The 2,091-nt window shown below is 33.9% G+C and overlaps 1 protein-coding gene across 1 annotated transcript; it reads left to right on the forward strand.

The window, feature by feature from the left end:
* Positions 1-260: 260 nt before the first annotated feature.
* On the forward strand, positions 261-1,860 carry LOC124922323 (ervatamin-B-like). The gene is made up of 4 exons (XM_047463055.1): positions 261-741; positions 926-1,161; positions 1,234-1,371; positions 1,448-1,860. The coding sequence occupies exons 1-4, from the start codon at positions 261-263 to the stop codon at positions 1,706-1,708; spliced, it is 1,116 nt and encodes a 371-aa protein (XP_047319011.1). The 3' UTR covers positions 1,709-1,860.
* Positions 1,861-2,091: the final 231 nt, after the last annotated feature.

Consider the following 2,091-nt stretch of genomic DNA (forward strand, 5'->3'; position numbering starts at 1 on the left):
CTAAATGTCAAATCATCATTTTAATTTTATTTTTGATAATTATGATTGTTAAATTTTTAAGTAATTATTTAATGATAATTATTATAAAAAACAAATTAGACTATTCTAGTAACTCAAATATAAATAAAAAATCAATAAGAAGATAGGATAATCTAATAATGATTGAATAAAATATTTTCTTAAATATTTAAATAATAAATATATTCATCTATAAATTAATCCTCATTTTATATCCTTGAGACTCACACCATTAATTAAACATGACTACTCCGGCCACCACCATCTTCCTCCTCCTCCTAGTCCTCTTCTCCGCCTCCCTGAGCCTCATGCTGGCGGACATGTCCATCGTCGAATATGATAACAATTACCTCTCAAAATCCAGAACCGACGAAGAAATGATGAATATTTACAAAAAGTGGATGGTAGAGAATGGAAAAGTGTACAACGGAATTGAGGAATTCGAAAAGCGTTTCAACATTTTTAAGGATAATTTGGTCTTCATAGATGATCATAACTCCGAGAACCGGACCTACAAGGTTGGATTGAACGTGTTTTCTGATCTGACCGATGAAGAGTACCGATCATACTACCTCGGCTTGAAATATGATGCCGATCTCCAATCTGTTCAGTCAGAGATTGACAGCCAAAGGTATGCTGCGTCCTCAGATGAAATTCTCCCGGAGTTTGTTGATTGGAGGACAAAAGGCGCCGTCTCACCTATTAGGAACCAGGGAAAATGCGGTAAGATTTTCAATTATTTAGATTTGTCTAGTACCTAATTCGTTACATTAATTCACTTAGTTCAGGCTAAATTTTATTTTTAGAAAAAACAAAATAAAAACAAAAAGTACTTGTAATTTAATAGTTTTAGAACATTTTGAATTCATAGATTTTGATCTTCTTTATGTTGTTTTATAAATATCAGCAAGTTGTTGGGCTTTCTCGGCGATTGCAACTGTGGAAAGTATCAACAAGATAGCGACGGGACAGCTGATTGATTTGTCGGAGCAAGAACTTATTGACTGCGACCGAAGTGCCAACATCGGCTGCAAAACCGGGCTCATGGTTGACGCATTCAAATTCATTATTAGAAACGGTGGTATAGACACCGAGAAAGACTATCCTTATATAGAGGCCGATGGCACCTGCAATTTCACTAAGGTTATCGTGAGTTTGACTTTGGGGCTTGTTATTTTTATAAGTCTACTCATTTTGTTGATTGATTGATTGCAGATGAAATCAAAGGTGGTGAGCATAGACGGTTATGAAAAAGTACCACGCAACGAAAATAGTTTAAAGAAAGCTGTCGCGCACCAGCCCATCAGCGTTGGCATTGAGGCCTATGGCAAGGCATTCAAAAACTATGTCTCGGTAAGTAGTCATAATTGAAAAGTTGTGGAAGTGAATATTATAAGTGAATATTTTGTGATTGTTTTGGTTATGGAAGGGTATTTTCACGGGAAACTGCAGAACCATCCTAGATCATGCAGTGGTGGTGGTGGGATATGGAAGTGAGAACGGAGTTGATTATTGGATAGTGAGGAATTCATGGGGATCGAATTGGGGTGAAAGAGGATATATGAGGATCAAGCGGAACGATGTTCCTGGCGGTATAGGACCAGGGAAATGTGGCATAGCAATGCTTGCCTCTTATCCCAAAAAAAACGGAAATGCCGGAGTCGGAGACGGTATCGTTAGTACTGCATGAACGTATCATTTCAAATATAAAGTACTGCATTCTAAGTTAAAATAAGGCGGAGGCCATCACTTCTTTTGTTTGTGTGTTTTTATAGTATGTTTTATTAATAATTTTATTAATTGTGTTATTTGGTTTTATAAGGAATTGAATCTATTTAAATATTTCAACAATCACAATTTATTACTTTATGATAAAGAAATCATAAATATTTTAGAAAATGATTTTATAAATCTAGTTGTCGTTGATATATAATATGTGCTAACAATTTTGTGTGAGAAAAAAAAAAACCAAAAAATTTGTTATTTTAAGAGATAACTTTTTTATTTGATGTTTTATTCTTTTATTCATTCTTTTTATTTATAAATATGGATTGACATTAAAAAAAATATTTA

This window comes from Impatiens glandulifera, chromosome 1, assembly GCF_907164915.1.
Source record: "Impatiens glandulifera chromosome 1, dImpGla2.1, whole genome shotgun sequence".
Lineage (NCBI taxonomy): Eukaryota > Viridiplantae > Streptophyta > Magnoliopsida > Ericales > Balsaminaceae > Impatiens > Impatiens glandulifera.